Source organism: Echinops telfairi, unplaced genomic scaffold (assembly GCF_000313985.2).
Source record: "Echinops telfairi isolate 266 unplaced genomic scaffold, ASM31398v2 ScPeMD7_5;HRSCAF=22, whole genome shotgun sequence".
In the NCBI taxonomy this organism is placed as follows: domain Eukaryota; kingdom Metazoa; phylum Chordata; class Mammalia; order Afrosoricida; family Tenrecidae; genus Echinops; species Echinops telfairi.
In genome coordinates this window covers 28,487,236-28,488,797 of record NW_022103901.1, presented here as the reverse complement: position 1 = coordinate 28,488,797, position 1,562 = coordinate 28,487,236, and the positions used below count along the sequence as shown (strand labels likewise).

Genomic DNA, 1,562 nt, shown 5'->3' with positions numbered 1-1,562 from the left:
GGGGGGGGGCAGGGGAGGGAGGAGAGGGATGTCTGGGGCCCAGAACAGGCGGATCAAATCCACAAAGACAGGAAGTGGAGTTGCTGTTGCTGAGGGGGATGGGAGGCCTGAGGGGTGACAGGTGGGTCTTCAGGCTTCAGTGGGCTCCCGGCAGACCTGCGAAGCCTTGCCAGCTCTGTGTCCCGAGGCCTTTGAGGACCTGGACCTTTCATTCAGGTAGCGTGAGCGGGAGACGGACGTGTGGGCCTTGGGAGAGTGCTTGCAGGGAGACCAGGCACTAGAGCAGCCCTTGGCTCGGTCCTTGGTTGCTTCTAACAGTCCGATAGCCTGGGGACGGTGTGCCGGTCTCCCGCCAGCCAGAGGCTTGCAAGCTGGGGCGGGGATGGGGGTTGGGGGTGCGTGCGGTCTCTGGGCCGGCCTACCTGGCCTCCTGCTCCACCTGCTCCTCCAGCTGCACGATCTTGGCCTCCAGCGCAGCGATGGTGGACTTGAACTTGGACTTGACCGCCCCCTCCATCTCCTGGAGCTTGCTCCGCAGCTCCTTGTTCTGCCGCTCGAGCTGCTGCCGCGCGCTCTCGTTCTTCTGGGCCGCGCTGCGCTCCGTGGCCAGCTCGTTGTTGAGCTGCTCGGCCTGGGGATGGAGACCAAGACCACGTGGCCGGTCTGAGGAAGCCCGGGTAGTGCCATGGAGCTGACAGGGGCCTGACCCTGCTGCCTCCATGGGCCGGGCTCTAGCTCCAGAGACACCTCTTCCAGGAAGCTCAATGGTGCCCCCAGGGGCCCTCCCGGGTCCGAGGTGAGTGTCTCCACTCAGCAGGTTTGAGGGAAGGCCCTGGAGTGGCGGGAAATCGGCCCCTCTCCTGGCCCATGTGGAGAGAGCAGGTTCTATACACACTGCTGACCAGATGAGGTCGGGCATGGGGGACTGGGCCTGGGGGGTGGGGGGGAGAATCCGCTCCGGTGGTGGGCCCCACCTGCTGCGTGGCTTTGCGGAAGCGGTCGCTCATGGCCTCCATGTTCCCCTGCTCCTCCTCCAGCTCCTCCTCCAGCTGGTTGATCCGGGCCTCCAGGCGACGCTTCTCATCCTGCAGTGTGTTCCTAAGGGAGAGGCAGCCATGCAGGGGCTCCAGCCTTGCCCCGCCTAACAGCCTGGCTGTTCACCGCAGGCACACTGGCTCCCCATCACCCCATGGTACCGGAAAGAAGGCACAAAGGACAGAGTCCTAGCTCAGAGTGTCACAGCTCAGGAATGCGAAGCAGGCCTCACACTGGGTGAGGGTGCCTCCCACCCCGCTGCAAGGTTGGGGGCTTTCAGCTTTGGGATGGGCCTCCCGAGCTCTCCCCTCCCTGTCCCAGAGCCGTGCAGGGGGCTCCTCGCTACCTTCCGGACACGCTGCTGGCCAGCTCCTCTGCCAGCTCCTCCTTCTCCAGGTCTGCCTGTTTTCGAGCCCGCTCTGCTGCGGCCAGGTCCTGGGAGACCAGAAGGACACTTTCTGTCATCCGAGGCACAGGGGAGCCTGGTCTGCTCCCACCACAGGGCCCCTACAGTCTGCAGGCCCCCC

At 65.1% G+C, this 1,562-nt stretch overlaps 1 protein-coding gene across 1 annotated transcript in view; it reads right to left on the bottom strand.

Moving 5' to 3' along the window:
- Positions 1-1,562, bottom strand: part of MYH11 (myosin heavy chain 11) — a 127,579-nt gene that overhangs the window by 8,762 nt on the left and 117,255 nt on the right. The window contains exons 33-35 of the mRNA XM_045286010.1: positions 1,382-1,522; positions 975-1,098; positions 423-631 (exon numbers count right to left, since the gene is read on the bottom strand). Of these exons, the coding sequence (XP_045141945.1) occupies positions 423-631; positions 975-1,098; positions 1,382-1,522 (474 nt within the window). The remainder of the gene's footprint in view (positions 1-422; positions 632-974; positions 1,099-1,381; positions 1,523-1,562) is intronic.